A 27,053-nucleotide genomic window follows, 5' to 3' on the forward strand; every position below is an offset into this window, starting at 1 on the left:
GCCCTTGCATCGAAGGGGCAGTAGGAGCAACGAAGATGTAAGAAGGACATCTCGAAGAAAAAGTGCTTCAGGTGTGGTGAGATGGTCACTACGTAGCACATGTCCTCTCAGGAAGAAGGACAAAGATGAGAAGCACATTCTGAAGGCTGCACCCGTGAAGATCGAGGAAGAGGAGTTCCCCATGACAGCCAAGATACCTCCAAGAGGGAGGTGGGCTGATTTGGAGTTGTAGTTCGAAAGAGCTACAAATGGGCAGGATCCTTGAGGAGCCCACCCCTTAGATCAATTCCTTGCTATGGGAGCCCAAATCAGAAGTAGCAAGATCAACTAGTGTCAGATGGTGTTGAGGAGTGTCGAAGAGACAGTGGCAGTGGCTAGGATCATTAGAGAGTGAACAGTGCAGAGTAGATTTCGCAGCAGTACAGATGGCACAGAGCAAAGGTCAACAACAACGTAGAAGATTCAGAGGATCAGCGCAGAGACTGGCTGCAGTCAGGCTCCAGCATTCACATGGTATCATACTGAACATAGTTCAGTGATTTGGGATTTTTTCAGTTGTTGATGTAGTAGCAGTAGCAAGTTGCAGTGCAGGGGCAGCAGTAGCACTGATGCAAAAATTCAAAGGGAGTTGCAGTGCGGATGCAATGTTGACAGTGGCAGGGTCAGCAACAGTAAAGATGCAGCATTTGCGCAGTGGTTGGTGGACAGCATGTCAAACATCAGCAGCGCAATGGGAGATGTTACAGAACAGAGTGATGCTTCAGCATGTCGCATTGATAGAACACATTCCTCGCTATGAAGGAGTGTTTATTTCTGGTAGCATCGGATGCACTCTAAGTCTCAAATTTTGCAGGGAAGCTTAGGCACATGTATTCCAAAGAGCTACAGATGGGCAGGATCCTTGAGGAGCCCACCCCTTAGATCAATTCCTTGCTATGGGAGCCCAAATCAGAAGTAGCAGGATCAACTAGTATCAGATGGTGTTGAGGAGTGTCGAAGAGACAGTGGCAGTGGCTAGGATCATTAGAGAGTGAACAGCGCAGAACAGATTTCGCAGCAGTACAAATGGCACAGAGCAAAGGTCAACAACAACGTAGAAGATTCAGAGGATCAGCGCAGAGACTGGCTGCAGTCAGGCTCTAGCATTCACATGGTATCATACTGAACATAGTTAGTTTAGTAATTTGGGATTTTTTCAGTTGTTGATGTAGTAGTAGTAGCAAGTTGCAGTGCAGTTGCAGGGGCAGCAGTAGCACTGATGCAAAAATTCAAAGGGAGTTGCAGTACAGATGCAATGTTGACAATGGCAGGGTCAGCAGTAGCACTGATGCAGAAATTCAAAGGGAGTTGCAGTACAGATGCAATGTTGACAATGGCAGGGTCAGCGGCAGTAAAGATGCAGCATTTGCGTAGTGGTTGGTGGACAGCATGTCAAACATCAGCAGCGCAATGGGAGATGTTACAGAACAAAGTGATGCTTCAGCATGTCACATTGATAGAACACATTCCTCACTATGAAGGAGTGTTTATTTCTGGTAGCATCGGATGCGCTCTAAGTCTCAAATTTTGCAGGGAAGCTTAGGCACATGTATTCCAAAGAATCCAGAAAGCGTTTTGGGAAATTCCACCCAAAAACAATTGTATTAAAATAATTAATTATTATTAATGGAACTCTAAGTCTAAACTTAGGAAAATAAAATAATTAATGGGTATTAATCTAACTGTGGGTGTAACTTCTAGAAGAAGACGAGGATCAAGCAGAAATGATCTTAGCCATTGATTAGCTTCTAATTTGGGTCGTTGAATGTCAACGAAGAGATTATTTAAGGAGGCTTGAGGGTCATTTGGAAAACATCACAAAGTGAGTTCATGTTAAATTATGGTATGTTTTATGCTTAAGAGCAATTTACTTCAAATCTTCTTATTAACCCAATATCAATTTCCAGTATTGCAATCACATCAACATGATAGTAAAATGCAGATAGAACATAAATGTAAACAACAAAAGACAAGCCAAGACAAGAGACACTAGATGTGGACCAGCCAGGGACAAACCCCAATGTGGGGAAACCCAACCCTCTGATCAATTCTTCTTATATTCTTCAATAATTCAGAGAGAGAAAGAGAGAGATAGTACAATATCACAAATGTGATTTTATAATAGCAGCAATACAACCCTAACCAGCAAAGTCAAAGTTGGTCAAACAACTCCCAAATGACCTCAAGTCAACCTTGGTCAACTTGGCCTTCAACAGCAATAATAAGCAGCCCAAATCAGACCAAGAAAGATGGTCAAACAGCAGTCAACAAATCTGCAACTCTGTTGTCAGCCCTAACCAATGAACATTGGTCAAATCTGTGGTCAAATAGGTTAACGCTTGGCTGCCCAGCAATGCGTCCAGCCTAAGAGAGACTGCCCAACCGAAAACCGTAGTCAGATCTCCTCTACGCTTGTCAACGCAATTAAAATGCAGCCCTGTTGCTCCATGGTCAACCCTAGGTCAACGTTGTCCTAAAACAGTGTTGCACCCTTCCTCCTTACCACATGTGAGTGCCTTGCTGCTCATACGCATACCCAAATAGACTAGGAGAGAGAGGAATGAGATGGTGAGATGAGTTCCATAATGCCTCAAGATCTCCTCCTTTTATATGCCACATTGAGGATAAACTGGGGGTGAGAAACATTGTTTTACCTGCTAGCCGACCTTGACAAATTATCAAGAAATACAAATAAATTCATATCTCCATGAATACATGTCGAAATCGGATGGTCGTTAGATCAATCCTACACCTCTCAATGAGAGGAATCCAAGAAAAATATCAGCTGCCATAAATGAGGTGACGCACATGGAGTTTGGCCCTAGTTGCCAATTTTAACACTCCCTCTCAACTAGGGAGAACTCCATATGCTAATCCATTTGCCTATCGGTACTATCTCTGCCATGAAATGCACTGCCCTGCACTGCTTTGCTCTGCTGAACTATGAAGAAGAAGAAATGATCGAGAATGTATCATACCATCCTCTACTGACCCGAAGTCAGTCCCAAATAAAAGAGAGTGTCTAATAGCACTCTTACTGATCCGAAGTTAGTCCCAAAGAAGAGAGTATGTCATACCATTCTTACTGGTCGAAATCAGTTCCAAATAAAGAGTGTCTCATACCACTCTTACTGACCCGAAGTCAGTTCCAAAAGAGAGTGAATTATATCACTCTTACTGACCTGAAGTCAGTTCCAATTGATCCCAGATCAATGTCATCCTAGCATAGGGAGTACGGTAGATACACGATGCGTCCATCGGTACTACTATGGTCCCTATCCTCATTTCCCTACTCATTGGCCAGATGAGAGGTACTTCCCATGTGTCCCAAACTGCATGGGTAGGATGTCTCAGCAGAAGGATGAACCACTCTTCTTGTCTACATGTTGCCACGGGTATCACAGGGGAAGGCTGAATCATTCACCCTGTACATAGCGCACCACTAGGGGAGGGTGAGTCACCCTATGGTTGCTCGTCGCTCCAAGAAGTACCCCAAGCCCCCCGGAGCTCCCAGAGCTCAATGTATGTATCATACAGGACCCTCATAAGAGGGTCTCTCCACGACTCCTAGTTGTTCTTGGAAAGTTAGGAATTTGATCTTTCCCAGGGGCTTTGTCAGAATGTCGACGACCTGCTCATCAGTCCAATATGATGGAGCCTTATTGCTTTCGTTGTACCATATCCTAGATAAAGTGGTACCTGATATCGATGTGCTTGGATCGATCATGAAATATGGGATTCTCTGATAAACGAATCCCACTTTGGTTGTCGCAGAGGATCACGGTAGTATTCAGCGTATGTCCAAATAGCTCACTAAAGAGCTTCCTCAACCAGACAGCCTCACAGGAGGCCATAGTCGCAACAATGTACTCTGCCTCAGCAGTGCTCAAAGCCACCGACTTCTACTTCCAACTCATCCAAGATATCGAAGCAGAACCCAAAGAGGAACAACACCTGGGAGTGCTCTTTTGGTCCACCACATTGTCTGACCAATCAGCATCGGAATATCCATGCAACCTCACATCTCTGGCAGTGTATCTCTACCCATGAGTGATTGTGCCCCGAAGATATCTCAGAAGATTCTTGGCACCAATCCAATGTGAGTGATGAGGCTCAACCATATGTTGGCTCAACGTGTTGACTGCAAAACATATATCCGAGTTCACCAAAAACATCAATGCTCCTATGAGTTGACGATACTCAGAGTCATTTCCCAATACAGGTCCGGCAACACTACTGCATAACTTCTTGAATTTAAGCTCCATCGGGGTAGTCACAGGCTTGCAGTCCACCATACCAAATCTCTCCAATATCTTCACCACTTATTTTCCTTGAGATAAGGAAAAATTCTCCTGCCTTTTGCCAAACCTCCAGCCCTAGGAAATAGTGCATCAATCCTAGGTCTCTCATCTCAAATTCGGAAGCCAACTCCCTCTTACATTTGTGAATGAGAGGGTCCGCAACTGTCAGAAAGAGGTCGTCAACATACAACACCAGTATGACAGGCTTATCATATTCAACCTTGAAGTAAAGGTTCGGATCGGCTTCACTCCTAGTGAATTCCAGCTTCATCAAATAACTATCGACCCTCTCATACCAAGCTCGGGGTGCTTGCTTCAGCCCATAAAGAGCTTTCTTCAACCTGCATACGTGAGATTCCCGATTATGAATCTCAAACCCCTTGGGTTGTTCCACATAGACTTCCTCTTTAATCGAACCATGCAAGAACGCGGTCTTGACATCCATCTGATGTAGGTTCCATCCTTGCGAAGCAGCAAGGGCTATGATCGAGCGGATGGTGGTGTATCGGGCAACAGGTGCAAATATCTCATCATAATCTACACCTTCCTTTTGAGAGAAGCCTCGAGCAACAAAGCGAGCCTTGTACTTTTCAGCACTCCCATCAGCTCCATGCTTGATTTTGTAAAGCCATTTCGAGGTGACAACTAATTTGTCCTGGGGTCTAGGGACCACATCCCAGACATCATTCTTCATGATGGACTCATATTCCTCATTCATAGCATCCTTCCATACTTGATGCTTCACGACTTCTTTGAATGATGAAGGCTCATTTTGAATGATGGTGCTCATAATAGTCAAGTATCCCTAATACCTGGTCGGCTTCTTGCTTTCACGAAAAGTCCCTCTGAGTGCAATATGTCTCTCGACTTCTTCAAGAGTCCCCCTAAACCATGAGTGCCTCTTCCTAGAAGAGGAAGGCTCTTGCGGAGGGGGATCAATAGGATCCATAGGTTCTTCCACATCGAGCGTCGTCTCATCTTCCTTCTCATCCGGCTTCCTAGTGTCAGCTTCTTTATCTTTCCTTAGAATAGGAAGATTGTCAACCTTGCTAAGAGCCATATCTTCGTCAAAGGTGACATCATGACTTATCTCGACTTCCCTTTGACCAGCCACATAGATTTTATAGCCTTTAGAATTTTCACTATAGCCCACAAAGATTCCTTTCTTTCCAGATGCACCTAATTTGCTTCTTTTCTCTTTCAGCACATGAAAATATACGGGACTTCCAAAAATTATAAAGTGAGAGACATTAGGTTTCTTATCAGTGAAAATTTCTTTGGGAGTCTTGGAATCCAATGCTTGATGAGGGCATCAGTTTTGAACATATACGCCGGTGTTCGCAGCTTCGGCCCATAGAAACTTCGGAAGCCTTTGATCATGGAGCATGGCACGAACAGCTTCCACAATCGTACGATTCTTCCTTTCAGCCACACCATTTTGCTCAAGAGCGTATGGTGTTGTGGTCTCCCTCTTAGTGCCAGCTTCTTTGCAAAAGTCATGAAACTCATTGGATTCATACTCGGTCCCATTATCAGTCCTTCAAATCTTGATCCTCTTCTTGGTTTAATTCTCAATCAAGACTTTGAAGTGACAGAACTAGGTGAACACTTCCTCCTTCTTTCTCAAGAAGTAAATTCAAGTCTTGCAAGAATAATCATCTGTAAATGTCAAATAATATAGATATCCTCCCAAAGAGTTCACGGGCATCATACCAGATATGTCGGAGTGAACCAACTGCAAAATGTCATAGGGCTTGCTATGGCTTGAGGGGAATGGTCCCCTTTTGAGCTTTCCTTCGACACATCCCAGACATACACCTTCATGCTCTATTTTGAATTCGGGCATCCCTGTCACCATCTGTCTCACATCAGGTAGAGACTTATAATGAAGGTGGGCAAACCTCTGGTGCCATAGTTCAGACTGAAGAGATGTGTCACAAGACATGACTCCCAACGGACTTCCTCCAACTTGATATAAAGAGTCAACCCGGAACCCAAGAGTAAAAGCATCTTTAAAATTCTTTTTCCATAAAGTTACTTTGCCATCGATGAAGGCCACCTTGTAGCCTTTGTCTTCCATTGCCGAAATGGACACCAGGCTCTTCTTGAGATCAGGTACATATAAGACTTCTTGCAAATGAATTGCGTTACCCTGATTTAATTGAGGAGTAACATTTCCTACACCTTTTACGGGATAGGTGGAATTGTCTCCAAGAATAATCTCCAAGTTTATCTCCTTCTCTATCAGATTAGAGAGAGCGTCCTTGTAACCAGTGAAGTGCCTTGAGGCACCACTATCAATAAGCCAATTTCCCAATGAGTCTGGAGGAGAGGTGGTGGAGAGGGCCGATGTCAATAATACTCATCTTGCTTATTGTTAACAACATTTGATTCATACCTGGAGTTCCTTGCTTTCTTGGAGGGTTGACTACTTCCTTGAGGTCCCACATTCCTCTTTCCTTTGCCATTAAACCAGCCATTCCTTTGATTGTGGTTGGAATTTCCCCTGAAGTGATTTTGATCATCATCATGTGATGAATCGTTTCTATTTGGGCACTCCCTCGCATAGTGGCCAAATTTATTGCAAACAAAGCATCTTCCTTTGCTTCCAACCTTAAATGTGGGCTTTCCTTTGAAATGTCCTTTGGACCCAGAATTATTTCTCCTTTTGGCATGAGAGGAGAAAGCAGTGGGGTTGCCTTTGCTAAAGGCATTTCTTGCTCCACCATCCTTGTTTCTTCTTGAATGCAACTCGACATCAATTCTTCAAATCCCAAAATTCGATCATTGTTGAAAATAGTGATTCTAAATATATACCATTCGGATGGGAGCCCTCCAAGGGTAGTGATAGTTAGTTCCCTGTCAAGAATGACTTCTCCAATTGATAGGAGATCATTCTTGATCTCAGTGATCCTTAAGAAGTAGGATTGAATATCTTTGTCCTTGCCCTTCTTAATATCCTTCAACTTATTTTTGAGGAACAGAACTTGATTTGCATCACTAACTTTAAACAAGCTTACCAGTCTATCGTAGATCTCCTTGGAGGTGTTCAACTTGGAAATGTAGGCCACCAAATGCTTGTCAATTGAGTCTTAGATAATCTTCTTCGCTTTGACTTCACCCTTAGTGTATTTGTTCCTTGTAGCAGCCGATGCATTTGATAGAGGCTCCGTAATTCTACCCCTTACATAATCTAACACTTCCTGCTCTTCCAATGTCAGATCAAGAGACATCTTCCATCCGTGATAGTTAGACTTCTCATGGAGCTTGTGTTAAATTATGGTATGTTTATGCTTAGAGCAATTTACTTCAATTCTTCTTATTAGCCCAATGCCAATTATCAATATAGCAATCACATTAACATATAAGTAAAATGTTGATAGAACATAAATAAAATCGATAGAAGACAAGCCAAGACAAGTGACACAAGATGTGATGGCTAGCCAAGGACAAACCCCAATGCAGGGAAACCCTTTGATCAATTCTTCTATATTCTTCAATAATTCAGCGGAGAGAGAGATAGTACAATATCACAAATCTATGATTTTATATCAGCAGCAATACAACACTAATCAGCAAGGTCAAAGCTAGTCAAATAGCTCCCAATTTGACCTCAAGTCAACCTTGAAGAACTCAGTCTTCAACAGCAAGCATAGGCAGCCCAAAACAACCCTCAGTCAACAGTCAAACAACAATCAACGAAAGTCACAACCTGCGATTAGCCCTAACCAGTCAACGTATCACCCAAAACATAAATCCGCAGTCAAGATCTGGTCAACGCAGGGTCAACGCACTACCCAACAACTCGGTCAGCAGTCTTGCAGCTTGGTCAATGTAGTCAACGTTTGCCCTAAAACATAAATTCGTCCTCTTCTTTACATGTGAGAGATCCGCTGCTTCTACGCTTGCCCAATCAGAGTAGGCGAGAGAAGATGATGAGATGATTGATGGTGAAATGAGACTCAATGTCTCCTTTTATATGCAATGTTTAGGTTTAGCTGGGGTGTGCCACACACTTTAACTTGTTGGCCGACCTTGATAAATTGTCAAGAAATACAAATAAATTATATATCTCCATGAATACATGTCGAAATCAAATGATCGTTAAATCAATCCTACACCTCTTGACAAGAGGAATCCAAGAAAAATATCAGCGGCCATAAATAAGATGACCCACATGGAGTTTGGCCCTAGTTTCCCATTTTAACACTCCCTCTCAACTAGGGAGAACTCCATCTGCTAATCCATTTGTCTGTCGGTACTGTCTCTGACATCAAATGCACTGCCCTGCACTATTTGGCTCTTCTCTGCTCTGCTGAATTACGAAGAAGAAGAAACGATCGAGAATGTATCATACCTTCCTCTACTGATCTAAAGTCAGACCCAATGAAGAGAGTGTGTCATACCACTCTCACTGATCCCAGATCAATTCCAAAAGAGAGTGATTTATATCACTCTTATTGATCCGATGTCAGTTCCAATTGATCCTAGATCAATGTCATCCTAGCATAGGGAGTACGGTAGATACACGATGCGTCCATTGGTACTACTATGGTCCCTATCCTCATTTCCCTACTCATTGGCCAGATGAGAGGTACTTCCCATGAGTCTCAGACTGCATGGGTAGGGTGTCTCGACAGGAGAAGGATGAACCACTCATCCTACCTACATGTCGCCACGGGGTATCACAAGGGAAGGTTGAACCATTCACCCTGTACAAAGCGCACCACTAGGGGAGTATGAGTCACCCTATGGTCGCTTGTCGCTCCAAGAAGTATCTGAAGCCCCCCGGAGCTCCTAGAGCTCAATGTATGCATCATACAGGACCCTCATAAGAGGGTCTCTCAACGACTCCTAGTTGTTCTTGAAAAGTCAAGAATTTGACCTTTCCCAGGGGCTTCGTCAGAATGTCGGCGACCTGCTCATCTGTCCCAATATGATGGAGCCTTATTGTTCCTCGTTGTACCATATCCCGGATAAAGTGTTACTTGATATCGATGTTCTTGGAGCTATCATGAAATACGGGATTCTCGGATAAACGAATCCCACTTTGGTTGTCATAGAGGATCACGGTAGTATCCAATGTATGTCCAAACAACTCACTGAAGAGCTTCCTCAACCAGACGGCCTCACAGGAGGCCATACTCACAGCAATGTAATCTGCCTCAGCAGTGCTGAAAGCCACCGACTTCTGCTTCTTGCTCATCTAGGAGATCGAGGCAGAACCCAAAGAGAAACAGAACCTAGAAGTGCTCTTTCGGTCCACCACATTCCCTGCCCAATTAGCATCGGAATATCCATGTAGCCTCACATATCCAGCAGTGTATCTCAACCCATGATGATTGTGCCCCGAAGATATCTCAAAAGATTCTCGACACCAATCCAATGTGAGTGATGAGGCTCAACCATATATTAGCTTAACGTGTTGACTGCAAAACATATATCTGGACAGGAGTTCACCAAGAACATAAATGCTCCTATGAGTTGGGGATACTCAGTAGCATTTCCCAAAGCAGGTCCGGCAACACTACTGCATAACTTCTTGAAGTTAAGCTCCATCGGGGTAGTCAGGAGCTTGCATTCCACCATACCGAATCTCTCCAATATCTTCACCATGTATTTTCCTTGAGATAGGAAAATCTCTCCTAGCTTTTGCCAGACTTCCAACCCTAGGAAATAGTGCATCAGTCCTAGGTCTTTCACCTGAAATTCGGAAGCCAACTCCCTCTTACATTTGTGAATGAGAGGGTCTACGCCTGTCAGGAAGAGGTCGTCAACATACAACACCAATATGAGAGGCTTGTCATCCTCAACCTTAAAGTAAAGGTTTGGGTCGACTTCACTCCTCGTGAATCCCAGCTTCATCAAGTAGCTATCGATCCTCTCATACCAAGCTTGGTGTACTTGCTTCAGCCCATAGAGAGCTTTTTTCAACCTGCACATGTGAGATTCCCGATTATAAATCTCAAACCCCTCAGGTTGTTCCACATAGACTTCCTCTTTAATCGAACCATGCAAGAACGCGGTCTTGACATCCATCTGATGTAGGTTCCATCCTTGCGAAGCAGCAAGGGCTATGATAGAGCGGATAGTGGTGTATCAGGCAACAGGTGTAAATATCTCGTCATAATCTACACCTTCCTTTTGAGAGAAGCCTCGAGCAACAAAGCGAGCCTTATACTTTTCAGCACTCCCATCGACTCCATGCTCTATTTTGTAAAGCCACTTCGAGGTGACAACTGTTTTGTCCTAGGTCTGGGGACCACATCCCAGACATCATTCTTCATGATGGACTCGTATTCCTCATTCATAGCATCCTTCCATACTTGATGCTTCACGGCTTCTTCGAATGATGAGGGCTCATTTTGAATGATGGTGTTCATAATGGTCAAGTATCCTTGATACCTGGTTGGCTTCTTACTTTCACGGAAAGTCCCTCTGGGTGCAATATGTCCTTCAGCATCATCAAGTGTCCGCCTAAGCCATGAGGGCCTCTTCCTAGAAGAGGAAGCCTCTTGCAGAGGGGGATCACTAGGATCCATAGGTTCTTCCACATTGGGCATCGTCTCATCTTCCTTCTCATCCGACTTCCTGGTGTCAGCTTCTTTAGTTTTCCTTAGAATAGGAAGATTGTCAACCTCGCTAAGAGCCATATCTTCGTCAAAGGTGACATCATGACTAATCTCGACTTCCCTTTGACCAACTACATAGATTCTATAGCCCTTAGAATTTTCGCTATAGCCCATGAAGATTCCCTTCTTTCCAGATGCACCCAATTTGCTCCTTTTCTCTTTCAGCACATGAAAATATACGGGACTTCCTAAAATTCTAAAATGAGAGACATCAGATTTCTTACCAGTGAACATCTCTTCGAGAGTCTTGGAATCCAATGCTTGATGAGGATATCGGTTTTGAACATATACGGCAGTATTTGCAGCTTCGGCCCATAGAAATTTCTGAAGCCTTTGATCATGGAGAATGGCACGAACAGCTTCCACAATCGTACGATTCTTCGTTTCCGCCACACCATTCTACTCAGGAGTGTATGGTGTTGTGGTCTCCCTCTTAATGCCGACCTCTTTGCAAAATTCATGGAACTCATTGGATTCATACTCAGCCCCATTATCAGTCCTTAAGATCTTTATCCTCTTCTCGGTTTGATTCTTGATCAAGGCTTTGAAGTGACGGAACCAGGAGAACATTTCATCCTTCTTTTTCAAGTATATCCAAGTCTTGCGAGAATAGTCATCTGTAAAAGTGAGATAATATAAATATCCTCCCAAAGAGTTCACGGGCATCATACTAGATATGTCGGAGTGAACCAACTGCAAAATGTCGGAGGTCTTGCTATGGATTGAGGGGAATGGTCCCTTTTGAGCTTTCCTTCGGCACATCCTGGACATACACCTTCATGCTCTATTTTGAACTCGGGCATCCTGTCACCATTTGTCTCACATCGGGTAGAGCCTTATAATGAAGGTGGGCAAACCTCCAGTGCCATAGTTCAAACTGGAGAGATGTGTCGCAAGACATGACTCCCAACGGACTTCCTCCAACTTGATATAAAGAGTCAACTCGAAACCCAAGAGTGAAAGCATCTTTAAAATTCTTTTTCCACACACATACCTTGCCATCGATGAAGGCCACCTTGTAGCCTTTGTCTTCCATTGCCGAAATGGACACCAGGTTCTTCTTGAGATCAGGTACATATAGGACTTCTTGCAAATGAATTGTGTTACCCTGATTTAATTGAAGAGTAACATTCCCTACACCCTTTACAGGATAGGTGGAATTGTCTCCGAGAATAATCTCCAAGTTTGTCTCCTTCTCTATCAGATTAGAAAGAGCTTTCTTGTAACTGGTGAAATGCCTTGAGGCACCACTATCAATAAGCCAATTGCCCAACGAGTCTGGAGGAGAGGTAGTGGAGAGGGCCGATATCAAATAATATTCATCTTGCTTATTGTTAACAACATTTGATTCATATCTGGAGTTCCTTGCTTTCTTGGAGGGTTGACCACTTCCTTGATTTCCGAAATTCCTCTTTCCTTTTCTATTGAACCTGCCATTCCTTTGATTGTGGTTGGAGTTGCCTCGGGAGTGATTTTGATCATCGTCATGAGATGTGTCCTTCCTATTTGGACACTCCCTCGCATAGTGGCCAAATTTATTGCAAGCGAAGCATCTTCCCTTTCTTCCACCCTTCGATCCGGCCTTTCCTTTGAATTTAGACCCAAAATTATTTCTCCTTTTAGCTTGAGAGGAGAAAGCAGTGGGGTTGCCTTTGCTTGAAGGCATTTCTTGCTCCACCATCCTTGTCTCTTCTTGAATGCATCTTGCCATCAATTCCTCAAATCCCGGAATTCGATCGTTGTTGAGAAGAGTGGTTCTAAATACATACCATTCGGATGGGAGCCCTCCAAGAGTAGTGATAGTTAATTCCTTGTTAGCAATGACTTCTCCAATCGATAAGAGATCATTCTTGATCTCAGTGATCCTTAAGAAATAGGATTGAATATCCTCGTCCTTGCCCTTCTTAATATCCATCAACTTATTTTTGAGGAACAAAACTTGATTTGCATCGCTAACTTTAAACAAGCTTACCAGTCTATCGTAGATCTCCTTGGAGGTGTTCAACTCAGAAACGTAGGCCACCAGACGCTTGTCAATAGAGTTTTGGATGATCTTCTTCGCTTTGACTTCACCATTAGTGTACTTGTTCCTTGTAGCAGCAGGTGCATTTGATGGAGGCTCCGTAATTCTGCCTCTCACATAATCCAACACTTCCTGCTCTTCCAATGTCAAATCAAGAGACATCTTCCTTCTATGATAGTTAGACTCCTCACGGAGTTTGTCCTTGTCAAGGAAGTGTGATGAGGAACCCATGAAGCCTTTTGACTTTTTCCAACTGTCTTCAGTGATTGCTCTTGCTCTTGCTTGGGCTTTGTCTTCACCTCACCTCTGATACCATGTTAAATTATGGTATGTTCTATGCTTAGAGCAATTTACTTCAATTCTTCTTATTAGCCCAATGCCAATTCTCAGTATGGCAATCACATTAACATATAAGTAAAATGTTGATAGAACATAAATAAAATCGACATAAGACAAGCCAAGACAAGAGATACAAGATGTGGCGGATAGCCAGGGACAAACCCCAATGCGGGGAAACCCTTTGATCAATTCTTCTATATTCTTCAATAATTTAGCAGAGAGAGAGAGAGTACAATATTACAAATCTGTGATTTTATATCAGCAGCAATACAACACTAATCAACAAGGTCAAATCTAGTCAAACAGCTCCCAATTTGACCTCAAGTCAACCTTGAAGAACTCAGTCTTCAACAGCAAGCATAGGCAGCCCAGAACAGCCCTCAGCCAATAGTCAAACAGTAGTCAACGAAAGTCATAGCCTACGGTCAGCCCTAACCAGTCAACACTGGTCAATGTTTGGTCAACATTGGCCAATGTATTACCCAAAATAGAAATGTGCAGTCAAGATCTGGTCAACGCACTACCCAGCAGCTCGGTCAACGCAGTTGACGTTTGCCCTAAAACAGAAACTCGTCCTCTTCTTTGCATGTGTGAGAGATCAGCTGCTCCTACGCTTGCCCAATTAGATTAGGAGAGAGAAGATGATGAGATGATTGATGGTGAAATGAGACACAATGTCTCCTTTTATATGCAATGTTGAGGTTTAGTTGGGGGTGTGCCACACACTTTAAGTTGCTGGCCGACCTTGACAAATTGTCAAGAAATACAAATAAATTCATATCTCCATGAATACATGTCGGAATCGGATGATCGTTAGATCAATCCTACACCTCTCGACGAGAGGAAACCAAGAAAAATATCAGCTGCCATAAATAAAAGATGACCCACATGGAGTTTGGCCGTAGTTGCCAATTTTAACAACATGTCTTTGGCTGGGAAGTGTGATGACGAACCCATGAAGCCTTTTTGACCTTTCCAACTGTCTTTGGTGATTGCTCTTCAGATCAAGAGACATCTTCCTTCTGTGATAGTTAGACTCCTCATGGAGTTTGTCCTTGGTAGGGAAGTGTGATGAGGAACCCATGAAGCCTTTTGACTTTTTCCAATTGTCTTCGGTGATTGCTCTTGCTTTTGCTTGGGCTTTGTCTTCACCTCAGCGCTGATACCATGTTAAATTATGGTATGTTCTATGCTTAAGAGCAATTTACTTCAAATCTTCTTATTAGCCCAATGTCAATTTCCAGTATTGCAATCACATCAACATGATATAGTAAATGCAGATAGAACATAAATGTAAACAACATAAGACATGCCAAGACAAGAGACACCAGATGTGGCACCAGCCAGGGACAAACCCCAGTGTGGGGAAACCCTTTGATCAATTCTTCTTATATTCTTCAATAATTCAGAGAGAGAGACAGATAGTATAATATCACAAATCTATGATTTTATAACAGCAGCAATACAACCCTAACCAGCAAAGTCAAAGCTGGTCAAATAGCTCCCAAATGACCTCAAGTCAACCTTGGTCAACTCGGCCTTCAACGGCGATAATAAGCAACCCAAATCAGACCAAGAAAGATGGTCAAACAACAGCCAACGAATCTACAACTCTGCGGTCAGCCCTAACCAGTCAACGCTGGTCAAATTTGTGGTCAAACAGGTCAATGCTTGGCTCCCTTGTAATGCGGCTAGCCTAGGAGAGGTTGCCCAACCCAAAACCACAGTGAGATCTCCTCTACACTGGTCAATGTAGTCAAAATGCAGCCCTACTGCTCCATGGTCAACCCTAGGTCAACGTTGTCCTAAAACAGTCCTGGGTCCTTCCTTCTTCCCGTGTGTGAGCGCCTTGCTGCTCCTACACATACTCAAATAAACTAGGAGAGAGAGGAATGAGATGGTGAGATGGGTTCCATAATGCCTCAAGGTCTCCTCCTTTTATATGTCACGTTGAGGATAAACTGGGGGTGAGAAACATTGTTTTACTTGCTGGTTGACCTTGACAAATTGTCAAGAAATACAAATAAATTTATCTCCATGAATACATGTCGGAACCGGATGATTGTTAGATCAATCCTACACCTCTCGATGAGAGGAATCCAAGAAAAATATCAGCTGCCATAAATGAGGTGACCCACATGGAGCTTGGCCCTAGTTGCCAATTTTAACAGTTCAAAAGTTCAATTTTCTAAAGCAGAGCAACTGTTGATTGAATATTGATAGTGAGCTTGTGCAGAGAGGGGCAGAGGAATTTTGGCTGGAGGATCTTCTCCAGAGCCAAGAATACTCAGCAAAGAGGCAGAGAGACACATATAGGAGGCAATGCAGAGGGCAGAGAGGGTGATGCATAGCCAGGAAGGGCTCATGCAAGCCCCACGTAGAGCAGCGCAGCAACTTCCAACACAGAGGTCTGAATTTGCTGAAGGAGTTGATGTTTCTGAGCCGAGAGGGCTGGAAAAGGCTTCTAAAGGTAGATCAATTCTCAGTTGAGCTGACGCAGTGACCTAGACGCTGATGCAGGGCCCATGCAAGGGCAGTGCAGAAGTAGCCGGGGAACTCGCTGTTCAGTTGTCAGATCAGCGGGGACTTGCAGTGTAGAGTGAGGTAATCTCACCAGTTTCTTCTGGTAAGTGGTTTTCCCTGTTACTGGATTGTCGAGAGGGCATCCTGAGATTGAATTCAAAAATACTTCTGCTTAATAATAAAAACCCTCAGATCTGTTGCACTGGTTTTCCCACATTGGGTTTTTACGGGGACATTTGTCCAAAAAATACCGTCTCCTTTGTGTTGTATCTTTCTCTATTGTTTTGTTCTTGTTTTGGGCATATTATTTAATTGGTGTAGGTTGCAGTGTGTTAGCTTCGATATTTGTTGTAGGAAGCAGTAAATAATTTGTTTCAATAATTAACAAATAGAAGAAGTTTAATCAATTGTTGCAGTAGGGATTCCAGTTTACGAAATTTTCACATCACTCACCCCCTCAACTCAAGCTCCAAAACCCCTCTCTTACTCTCTCAATCATACAAATGATGCATTGTGGGAGGGAAGGAGGCCTTTTATTTCTTTTGGCCTCTCCCCTTCCTCCACCAAAAAAATGCATGCGCCCTTTTTTCACAGGGATCATTTTTTTGGGTGCAAGAGCGATCGCTCCCTATAATGATCCCTAAAAGGTAGGGAAATTTTTTTAAGGGAGTGCGCTCCCGAAATTCATTTTCGCACTCCTGAGGTTGCCCCCGATGCACCCCTAAGAAGAGCGCATTTTGGGAGCGGATTCAGAGGGGGAGGGGGGCGCTCCCCCGCAGCCCTGGGTGGATGGTCATCCATCGAAACTAGTCTTGCTTCCAAGGGTTTTTATCCAAGAAAGTACTAGAGCTCCCAACTCTCCAAATCGAACTCCAAAGAGAAAAATGCTTAATGATAAGAAGGAAATCGGTTTCCTCTCTTTTAAATCCCCCTTTTCTAATCTCCCTTCTTTTTTATCAATTTGAATTTATTTCCCTGTTTTAATTTTTATTTTCTTTTCTAATGTTTCCCATCACTTTTATTATTGTCACTTTAAGTTTATAACATCACTTTATGAAGTCATCATGACCCCATGACGTTTTATTTACTGATTGACCCCCTTTATTAATGTCTCCCTCTTGACTCTAGCTCACGGAAGTCAAGGAGCTAATGAGTCGTCCCTCTACCGATCATTCAAAAGGGGACATTACACCAGAATAAAGTTCCCTTGCAAAAAACTTGTCTATTCCTCACGAGCTACCTTCTTGGCCATCAAGTGGACACAAGAGCCACTGCTTCAGCCATTATTTTGTAAGCAACACTAGCATATATTCTAATTTATTTAAACTGTGTTTCTCATGACCCTTGATTTGTCCTTAAATGTTGCATTTGGTCACTTTTATTGGTCTATAAGGGATAAATCAATTATCAATGATCCTTAGTGTGCCACATGACAGATATTTATTGGAATCACGAAGGAGTCTAGCCTAATAATAAATAGATCCAATTCTTCTGCAATTCAATTCACCATAGTATTTTTCCATCCATTTTGTAGTATATGAATGGCATAAGGTCAGTATGCAATAGGACAAGGAACTAACCATTTGATCTATTCAAAGTCTTTTATCAACCTCGTTTCCCAAGATAACAGAAGCTCCTGATTAGCCAAGGAGAGACTACTTTCTGTTGGTAGTCCTTGTTGAAAGCTAGACATAACAGTTGGGCCCTTTTTCACTTTTAATATCGAAGCTTAGGTTATCAATGGAACTTTTAAGTTCAAATTAGACCTCATACTTGATATCTGATATGATGTGATTTTTAATTTTATTCTGTTGGGCTTCGATAATAGTCTGCAGATGATTCATTATCATCCATGCTAGTTAAAATTTTCTAGAGTTTCAAAAAACATTTATGATCAAAGGGCTCCATAATTTTCCCATTTTCTAGGAGTGCTAAACGCAAGTTCTTTCAGGAGTTGGAAGTAAAATGACTTTAATATAACTTAAATTACCATCCTCTTCCACAATCCCTAAACATTTTCATGAAATCTTAATGGTAGTGCCATTAGCACCCCAGCATGAAGCTTAACCCTTGTGGATGATACCATTACTTGTTCATGATTTATATGCTCTTGTTAAAATTGGCAACTAGGGCCAAACTCCATGTGGGTCATCTTATTAATGGCAGTTGATATTTTTCTTGGATCCCTCTCATCAAGAGGTGTGATTGATCTAAAGATCATCCGATTCTGATAAGTATTCATGGAGATATGAATTTATTTGTGTTATGGGACAATTCGTTAAGGTCGGCCAACAACCAAATAAACCCCACTTGTGCTCAACATTTTAGTATAAATAGAGGTGCCTTGAAAGTCATTTGGACACACATCCTCTTGGTGATCTCTTCCTCTCCACTTGTCTTTGGGTTTTGGTTGGAGGAGAGATCTAAAGAGGATACATTGCCCTAGAGAATGCCCTAGATCCTAACACTATCATGGAGGAGATTTTAATGCAATGAAGGAAGCCTACCTATACGCAGCTCTATGGAGAGCCCTACACTGACCTATACACAGCTCTATGGAGAGCCCTATGCTGCTCTATACACAGATCTATGGGGAGCCCTACGTTGCCCTATACGCAGCTCTATGGAGAGCCCTACGCTGCCCTATACACAGCGCTATGGAGAGCCCTACGCTGCCCTATACACAACGCTATGGAGAGCCCTACGCTGCCCTATACGCAGCCCTATGGAGAAGCTCTATGTTGCCCTAACCGCAGTCCTCCAGGTGATATAAAGGAAGACTATTCAAGCATGTGCCAGTCACAGCCATGGAGGAAGGAAGGTCTAAAAGCGGCTTGTATGACATGGAGAAGAGTGTTGAAGGATATACGTTGAAGTCTGTCCAGCAAGGCAGCATATGTTAGGACTGTGTTGATAATAGTACAGTCACTTGGATGGAGAAAACAGTGATGATATATTGAAGCAGGAGATATATTGCAGCAACATGTTGAGGAATGTTGCAGCATGATGGGTACAGCGATGAAGTGTATCATAGCATAATGAGGGGCAGCACAATGGTGAGGTACAACAGTATGATATAGCAAGTTCATAATGCTACTAGTATAACACATTGGGACAGCAGCATGATACTTAGTGCAGCAAGTACAGCTAGCATGCAAGGGACAACAAGCTAGCTAGGTGCAGCAAACACATAGGTCAGTATGGCAACATGGTGCAACAATGGCACATGATGCAGTACAGTGATGGGTACCGTCATGATTGATGAAGCATGATGAGATGTAGCATTGTGATGATGGGTGCAACATGGTACAGCACGGTGAGGCACAGCATGATGATGAGATGCAACACAATGATAGGTGGAGTCACCTTGGAGAATCAGTTGAAGCAACATGTCTTCAATTGATCTCATGTATCATCTTCTTAGAGATGATCTATGCTCTCATCTAGATAAGTCAAAGTGTTGACTTCAGTTGTAAATGTACTATCTCTCTCTCTCTCTACTGAACTATTGAAGAACATATAAGAAGAATTGATCAAGGGTTTCCCCACATTGGGGTTTGTCCCTGGCTAGCGCCACATCTTGTGTCCTCTTGTCTTGGCTTGTCTTCTGCGATATATGTTTATGTTCTATCTGCAATTTACTTTAATGTTGATGTGATTGCTAATCTGGAAAAGATATTGAGCTAACTATGAAAATTGAAATAAATTGCTCTAAGCATAGAACATACCTAAACTTAACATGGTATCAGAGCTGAGGTGAGGACAAAGCCCAAGCAAGAGTGAAAGAGCAATCACCGAAGATAGTTGGGAAGGGACAAAAGGATCAGTGGATTCCTCAACCCTCTTCAAATTCACCAAGGGTGAAATCGAAGTAGAGAATATTATCAGAATAGCACAGTGGAAGCTTATGATGGCCTACCTAAAGATCACTTCATTGGGAAGTCCGGATCTAAGGGTGGAAGGAAAGGCAAATGCCTTGGTTGCAATAAGTTCGGTCATTATGTGAAGGTGTGTCTGAATGGCAGGGACACGGCACTTGATGATGATAACAATCATTCCAGGGACATCTTCAATGATCAGAGGAATGATAGGTAATGCATGTCATCAAGGAAATCACTGACTCTTCAGAGAAAGCAAGGAACCCCAGGTATGAAGAATCAAATATTGTTTCTAATAAGATAAAGAAGCGTTATCTTGTATTGGCCCTCTCCTTCAGATTCTTTGGGAATCTGGCTTATTAATTGTAGTGCTTCAAGGCACCTCATAAGATAGAAGGGTGCTCTCTCGAGTGGGTTTTGCCCTAGCTGAAAGCCTAATCTTGGTGTCTCATCTCTTGTTCATTATCTATTGTGCTCTCTATTTACTACTCTTACTGAAGAATCATTGGTTGAAGTTTTCATGTATATCTACTTGTTGGTGGAGGGATAAAGTAATTATTTATATCAATAGAAGTATGTTATGAATAAAATATATATATATATAAAATATAAATATAAATAATGATGATAATTGTAATAATGATTAGTTTATTAGTAATTTGTACTGAAGAGACATGTCTAAATGGGACATGACCTTCCATGAAGAGGTCCCTGCCTAGGGTATATAAGCAGGCCCTCACTATCATTTGTATCATCATTCTCATTCATACATTTTAATATATATTCTTGTATCTTCAATGGAGATCTTTATATTCCAAGTCATTAGGAGTATTTGACTTAAGTACGAACTTTGTTCATAACATTGGTATCAGAGCATTTCTCCGAGTATACAAACTATGTTCGTTACATCTACATCTTAATCACAAGGATAGACACCACAATCAATCTACGAATTTGTATCACTCAAAACATAAACAATAAACTTATGTTCCAAAGAAAAATAATGTCAGCACAATATAATCTGATGATAACAAATTATCCTAGTATCAAGTAATTGCCAAGTTCACAGAAGATTAATTTAGGATGGTTTGATCCCTTCTCAGTTCGGCAATTTTATTTATCACTCCAAGGATCACATCAACCTGTATCGATGAAGATGACAGTCTCGAAACGATAAGTCATTGGAAACTGAAATCAAACCTTTTCATCAACATGCTTTGAGGACAAAGCTTTTTGAGGAAGAAGACAATTTTATGAATAATATATATATATATATATATATATAATGATGATAATTGTAATAATGATTAGTTTATTAGTAATTAGTACTAAAGAGGCATGTCTAAATGGGACATGGCCTTCCATGAAGAGATATCTGCTTAGGGTATATAAGCAAGCCTTCACTCTCATTTGTATCATCATTCTCATTCATACATTTTAATATATATTCTTGTATCTTCAATGGAGATCTTTATATTCCAAGTCTTCTGGAGTATTTGACTTAAGTACAAACTTTGTTCGTAACAAAGTAGCTATCAAATTGTGTAAAAACTATTCTAGTCATTGCTCTACTAGAATTTCAACACTTTCCTTATGTTATCATGTTATTGTAGGGATGACTGAAGTTCATTTTCCTCCTCTTGATCTCATTGGTCATGATAACGAATATATTTGAATAAGCAGTTAATAACGCATTGCTTTTAGTTCTACATAGTGCACAGCTGGACACTCTAAAGGAAAGCAGCAGCCATACAAATACTGAACTGACAATTGAGGTTTTTCGTTTCAGTGATGACTTGCAAACAGATATTGAAGAGATGGATGGACATTTTCTTCAAGCATCATCATCTGTTGTGTCTTGTGCTGCCCATCCCCTTAATACAAGTATTGTTGGAGGCACTGAGGTACGTGCAATATTCCATGACAATTTTTTTAATTATTCTTTGGTGTAATTATAAAATTATAACTAGTAAAATGTTTTTATGACATGCTTTTCAGGGTGGATCCCTGGTGTTGATTGCACAAAAAAATGAATCTTTTAGTGGGGAGGATTCCATATCTGATGAGCAAGTTAAATCGGGCGTTCATTCAGACATAAGCTAAAGGAAAAGCTAACTTATCACTTGAGTTTCCAATAGCTCATCATTTTTTGGTCTTGCCAACAATTTTTGTGGCAGTTTGCTAAAACTTGCAAAGGAAATAATCCCTTTTACAGCTATAGTTTTCGTAGTAAGCTGTCCAGGTTGTAGGTTGTGTAATATGTATTATTGTTTCTTTGAGGATGCCCATTTGTTTATTATTATTTGTTACTACAATCTTCAAATCCCTTTAATATGTCGTTGCTGTACAATAAACGTAATCAGAGTTAATTCGAGGCTGAGTTTGATAACTTTTAGAAGCATATTGATGGTGATCCTATTTTATCCTACTTTTCTCAAATAGTTGGACTCTCATGTTACGGCCCATAACAAGACAATTCATGTGTGGATGGAAACAACAAAATGCATAAAAGCGAGAGCAAATAAACTTTCAAGAAGAAAGAAAAATTAAGTTAATTATTAGTATAGCCTGGTTATTTATGGCATCTTTACGTCTCCCCATAAATTATAGTATTAAACCTATCTCTTTATGTTAACTAAGGAATTCATTTAGTGCTACGGCGTTGTTATGTTCCCCCTTATTTATAGTAGTCAACCTATGTCTATGACCAATGAGGTTTAGTGCTAATCAACTTTGGTAATTATAATATTCACCGCTCGTATTTGTGGCAACCACCTTACATCCTATATCCAGTAGTTGGTTTTGATCGTAAAGTGATTGGGTTGATTTAAGAATGAGTGTGCATTGACTTACAAAATAGTGATAAATGTAATGATGTATTGTATTAACTATGTACTTAACGTTGTAGTGTGTATGTATGTTATTCATTTTGGTAATTTCAATATAAAATTAGAAAATTAGTCTTAATTTTGAGAATTAATTTGGTATAATTCTCCGCAAAGATTATTTACATACTTCTATATGATTGTGTTGAATAAGTTTTTCCGTTTTGTTTGAATCGTACTTAGAAAGGAAACATCATCATTATATATCAAGATTTCAACTTACAAAAGTTACATATTTTGATGGTATGTATATAAATACACTCTTTTCTCTATTGTATGATCTAGATTATACTTATGTAATAGGTGTTAATATTGGATTGCATCATTGTCAGCCTTAGGTTTTGTTGGATTTCAAGTATTTGGATGGTAGTAGGTAAGTTCATAGGTTGACAACATGGTCATATTGACATTGACATCACTAGGGTGGTAATTTCGACTTGTGTAAGGATCATTGAGGGTTTGACTATGAAAAGTTGAAGGACTTAGGATTGATATGTTGTCTTCATTGTATCAATAAGTTGGTTGATACACAATGGCCATCAATGGTCTATTTAGTTTTGTCCACTAGTGCACAACACAATGTACAAAGGTGGGGTGGACTTGAGATGGAGTTTATTGTTGTTGAGCTCAATCAATGCCCTTGCATGATAAGCTCATTGTTCAAAGTTTTCTACTATCATGATTGAATGTGTTGTTGAGTCTTTGTAATTGACCCATTGGTCCATTGACTTATTAATGATTTTAAGTCAATAATTTAATGGGTGGTTATTGGTTCTCTTGGTTGTAATCCTTTGCATTGAGTAAAGAGTATTTAAATGATAGATACCTTTATCCAAAAGTCTTGGTCTCAATGTGATTGAAATTCAAATTCATGATAAACAACATAAGCTAGATGATATGTGCCTATGCAATAAAATTATAATTGGTTTTCAACTTGCATTCTCTGAATTATTGGTATTAGAGTTACAAGTTTTAGTGGTCCTAAAATGGTTTGGTTCGAGTTGAACACTTGGCATTCAATGGATGATGTGGAATTTGTTAAATATTAATGGAGAGAGAAAGATGCACAATCTAAGCCAATATTTCATTTAGAAAATTGTATTTATCATTCAAACATCACAAACATAAGCCCAATGAAACAAAAAAGTGTTTCTTGACCCTTACAAACTTTTGAAATATCCACCTTTTTATTAAATTGACTAGCTTAAGTTAAGCATATTAACTTTACCCAATTTTATGACCAACTTTTTTGTATTCACAACATTAACATTTAGTCATTACATAATTTATAATGCAACAAGAAGTTCACCCCCCTACCCCCCCTCCCCAAACTTAATCATTAATTTGTTAACCTTTACGTCAAGTTTGTCATGGAACCTTACAAATTTATCCTGACATAGACTTGTTAAATACATAGCCAAAAGGCTCTATGGACAAAATAAATGTTCTATCTCTTTACTTTAGACCTTTGACACGAAGAGGCAATAAATCTATACATACTTTATTATTAAATGGCAACATGGAGCTTTCACCAACTTAAAAACATTTTGATTGCCATAACATAATAATGTGGTGGTCACTCCATTTTATGAAACTCCTATAACATTCAATGTCCTCAATGATAGTAGCACATATGCAAAACCCACAACAACCTTGTATTCTCCTATGGATATGATAATGAAAATGAAGTTTGCTTGCTAATCTAGGAAATTGCCCTTGAACTCAAACTAAAAACACCCTAAAGTAGATTCATTGTCATATGAACTTGACTAACCTAAATGTATAAATCTTGTCTAAATCAATTTTCCATTTTTGGCAAACTTTTGAGTTCCTTGTACATACCTCAATAAAGTCAAGTCATGTACTTGGAAATAATGCTTATTCTAAAGCTAAGCTATAACTCAAGATAAGTCAGAAGATCAAACTTTTGACCAATTGCCTATAAAAGGTAGCATCTACCTTATTTGGTTCCTCCTTTTGTTGATAGGTACAATGTTTAATAGCATTGTCAATGCTTTGTAATCAATGATATTAAATTTCATAAGCAATTCCATTGCATTTTCCCTTGAAGATATTGATGTCATCATTTTGTGATACTTCTAAACCAAGAAAACAATGCAAAAGCCCCAAGTTCATGACTTCAAATGTTTACCTCAAGCTTTGTTTCACTTCATCACCCTTGCACCACTTCATGTCATTAGGTCACATGCCTAAACAGTGAGGCTCACAATGTTGTTACTACTTTATTTGGTGTACAAATTTAGATATGCAATGCTCTATAAATTGATCATTCTCATATGCTCATCCATGTTTAGGTACCATGTCCACAGGGCATGTTTCAATTCATGCAATTTTTAATTAACTAGTAAACCAGGTATTCCTTACATACATCTAAGCTACCAAGATGTTTCATTTGATATCTCCATCTAGGAACATATTCTTCATATCCATTTGATGAGTACTCCAACCACATTGTCTCGCTAATGCCAACGCTAATATTATTGTTATTATTTACATTGTTTGCTCAAAGGCTTCTTCAAACGCTACCTCTTATTGTGCATATGCTCTAACTACCACTCTCAAAATTATGTTTGTCGATAGTCATATGGTTTATACTTTTCTAGGAAGACCCATTTGCAACCGAAAAGTTTCATTCCGTTACGCAATTTTTCCCTAGTTCCATGCCTTTTTATTTTGCTATGTTGCTAGCTATGCATCCATTGCATCATTCCCTTTATAACTTTTCTCACATTCACTAACACCATTGGGTTCAAATGGAGTAGAATCAACTATCTTACACAAGGGTATAGTTAATAGAGTTTACCTCAAATCTTATTGCAATTCTAGTAGATCCCTTGAGTATTGAAGTCTCAATGTCTTCTTGTTTGGACTATATTCTATCTCTTTAGCTTTTGTTGTACCTCTTCCATTGATTCCTATTCTCTCCACCTTAAGGTGATCACTAGCTTTCCCACATCTTCCAAATATCCCAACATAAGCTTCATTTCATTATTGGCCTTGTTATTTGTCTCCTATGTTGTCTAATTTGCAAGTTTTTTAATAACTACTTCTTATTAATGAGAATCATCTTCTCAATATGGTCAAATGATTTATAAAATTTTGGTATCTTAGAATAGCCAATGAATATGCATTTGTAACTTTAACATTTAAGTTATTCTTCTTTTCTTTAGGAACATGGGCAATGCTCTTATGTGCAAAATTCATAAAATTCAAGTGTCAAGCTTCTCACTTGACCACACATCTTCAAGGGTTTTACCTTTGTTTTCTTTTTTTGGGGACCTATTTAACGCAAAAAAAAATTGTTAATTGCTTTCACCCAACATTGTTCGAGTAATCTACCTTTCAACTTACTCTTAGCCATTTAAACTATAGTTTGATTCTCTCTATGTGCCCTTATTTTGTTTTATACAATATGCTACAATTTGTTCCTTAGAAGTCCATCTATGTTGAAATAATGCTAATAGGTCTGGGACATATTCTCGCCTTCCCCATATGTTTTAAAAACCCTTAACTTCCTACCACACTATGTCTTTACCTCTGCCTTAAACTTTGTAAAGTTAAGCTTATCTAATTTATGCTTCTAAAAAATAAATCTAATTTCTTCTCAAAAAGTCATCAATAATGTTATAAAGTAATCAACACTACCCATCCACTATGTTGGCCTTGATCCATATATGTTGTGAAATAATATTGTTTCTTTATGTATTATTTTCATGCACTATTCTTTGTGATGCTTTTGTGCAAACACATGTTTGACATATCACACTTTCCAATTCAATTAATGGTAACCTTCCAGCCATGTGCTTCCTATGCAAAAAATTAAAATGGCCATGCCTCATTCCATAAAATATGTGCATTTGTTCATCAATTGGTATCAATGCCTCATGTTTAAGGAAATTCACCTATTCTACAACACCCATTTGTATCTATGTCATTTGCAATAAATATATAAACCCTAGATTTTTCTTGAATCTCAATCCCTTCCATCAATGACAAGATTGAATTTTCCTTAGTACTTCATGAACAAAAAGAAAAATCTTGATGAAGGAAGAACTATATTAACATGTGTAACCAAGCTAAATATGATTTCTAATTTCATCCAGTCATGTTAAAACACATGAGAGTTCATCTTGAATATACTCACAAAACATCTCATTAAAACAACTATGAAACTACTCATGACAATGAGAAACTAAATTTTGATTTTAAGATCTACAACATATAAGTTTAGGACAACAATGGTGCATTTCATATATTACACAAATAAAGATAAAATACAATATCTTGGCTCATTGCAAGCTGGCATAATAAGTCCCTTTAATTCATTTCAAGAAAGGACACTCCAAATGTTTCTCAAATCCTAGCTATTGTGTCCATCATCAACAACAAATTCTAATCAACAATACAAGGCC

The 27,053-nt window shown here is 40.1% G+C and overlaps 1 protein-coding gene across 4 annotated transcripts in view; it reads left to right on the top strand.

Moving 5' to 3' along the window:
* LOC149153497 (uncharacterized) overlaps window positions 1–27,053 on the top strand; it is a 746,732-nt gene that overhangs the window by 562,736 nt on the left and 156,943 nt on the right. For 2 of the 4 annotated variants that reach the window (XM_089440788.1, XM_089440789.1), the window contains 2 exons: window positions 21,525–21,639; window positions 21,734–22,321. The exons of 1 other annotated variant lie outside the window; for it this stretch is intronic. In XM_089440788.1, coding sequence (XP_089296914.1) covers window positions 21,525–21,639; window positions 21,734–21,838 — 220 coding nt within the window. In that variant the 3' untranslated portion in view covers window positions 21,839–22,321. Of the gene's footprint in view, window positions 1–21,524; window positions 21,640–21,733; window positions 22,323–27,053 lie in introns of those variants that run through there. One more of the 4 variants, XM_089440792.1, reaches the window with a different exon arrangement.

This window comes from Pinus tabuliformis, chromosome 9, assembly GCF_031772625.1.
Source record: "Pinus tabuliformis cultivar Carrire ecotype Pingquan chromosome 9, CPIR1, whole genome shotgun sequence".
Taxonomy (NCBI): domain Eukaryota; kingdom Viridiplantae; phylum Streptophyta; class Pinopsida; order Pinales; family Pinaceae; genus Pinus; species Pinus tabuliformis.